This window comes from Leuciscus leuciscus (genome assembly GCF_965113295.1).
Source record: "Leuciscus leuciscus genome assembly, contig: HAP1_SCAFFOLD_618, whole genome shotgun sequence".
Taxonomy (NCBI): domain Eukaryota; kingdom Metazoa; phylum Chordata; class Actinopteri; order Cypriniformes; family Leuciscidae; genus Leuciscus; species Leuciscus leuciscus.
The window spans coordinates 30,001-31,411 of record NW_028118121.1 but is presented as its reverse complement, the minus strand read 5'-3'; the positions used below and the strand labels follow the sequence as shown (position 1 = coordinate 31,411).

At 40.4% G+C, this 1,411-nt stretch overlaps 1 protein-coding gene across 1 annotated transcript in view; it reads right to left on the bottom strand.

The window, feature by feature from the left end:
- Positions 1–61: 61 nt before the first annotated feature.
- LOC309491836 (RNA-splicing ligase RtcB homolog) overlaps positions 62–1,411 on the bottom strand; it is a gene marked incomplete at its 3' end in the record, with an annotated part of 8,318 nt that continues 6,968 nt past the window's right edge. Inside the window, exons 6-7 of the mRNA XM_082190861.1 lie at positions 1,288–1,411; positions 62–221 (exon numbers count right to left, since the gene is read on the bottom strand). The exon at positions 1,288–1,411 is cut by the window's right edge and continues 33 nt beyond it. Of these exons, the coding sequence (XP_082046987.1) occupies positions 62–221; positions 1,288–1,411 (284 nt within the window). The remainder of the gene's footprint in view (positions 222–1,287) is intronic.

Genomic DNA, 1,411 nt, shown 5'->3' with positions numbered 1-1,411 from the left:
AGAGTATGTGAGAGCATTATATGGCCTCTTTGAATTCAGTCACAGATCGGTTGATGCTCACCTGTCGCCACCTGGTGGCCGAGGCCTCGACTGCCGCTGTGGATCATCACACACACCTGCCCCTTGTGGTCGATGCCCATCTTCTTCGCGGCGTAATCATTATAGATCTCGTCCACCACCTGAATCTCGGCGTAGTGATTCCCTGCACCCAACGTCCCCAACTACACCACAGCAAGAGAACAAGACCTTACACTCGTGCTGCACCCAGTCTTCATTTAGGCAAAAACCAAAACACATTTAATAATCAATTAATGAAGCAAGATAATACAGAAACATTTAAATATGCTTTATAAGGCAGATTTTATATCAACTTCTTAATGATGTTTCTACTCCAACTCGTAGTTGAAATAAACATTTAAATGGTGCAGTTGTAATAACGTTTAGATTTATTCAAACGTAAATTAAATAATGAAGACAACAGGTTAAGTACAAATATAATGAATGTTTTATAGTGTTATTCTGTTCTAGTTTATAGATCTTGATTGGCTCTCCTGAAGTAAATGAAACGTTACGTGACATTCAGGGTTTGAAATTCACTTTTTCACTCCCAGGCCAATTTGGCAACTAAATTTAAGTTACCGGCCATTCAGAACTTCTGCTAGCCACCAAAAACAGATTAACTACATCATAGCTTACATCAAATGTGTTTTAGGAGGACAGATTAATACAGTACAAAGAACATAAAAAAAAAAAGGGAAATAATGTGTTTTCTGTTCACCAAATGCTTTTTAATCTTCGCTTTTGCTTCAATGCGAATGATCAAGCGTGCCGTTATGTGTTGTGTAGTGACGTGTGTGTTCAAGTAAAGCCAGATATGAGCAGATTCTGTGCAATACACTGTATTTAATATATCATGATGACTCATGAGTATTTGCACAGATTTGTCTTGCACAAACTTTCCCAGCAAAGTGAGTAAACACAAGTAACACGCCAAAGTGGCTCGTGATTTGACAGCGTTAGACGCCACTGTTGATTTTTACCCGGGTGTTCATTTCAAACCCTGGTGACATTAACAAGCTGTCTCTCCTCAGCCGAAACCTGATCCAGCGATCACATGTTTCTGTCAATGACTTCTGCTCTCCAAAACAGTTTAAATTTCCTTTTTTTGGCCAAATATTTTCATTTGTTTGCTACTTTATACAACCGTAAATCACACAAGCAGCGAGTCTGATATGAATGTTTCACTGCAGTTTTTGTAAGTGTGTGTGTGTGTGTGTGTGTGTGTACCTGTGGCAGTCCTCTCTTCTTGGCTTTGGACGAGACTTTGTTGGGATCGGCCTGCAGCATTCGGCCATATTCCTCACAATGTTCCTTATCCTCAGCCCAGGCGTATCCCTCCCTCAGCGACCAA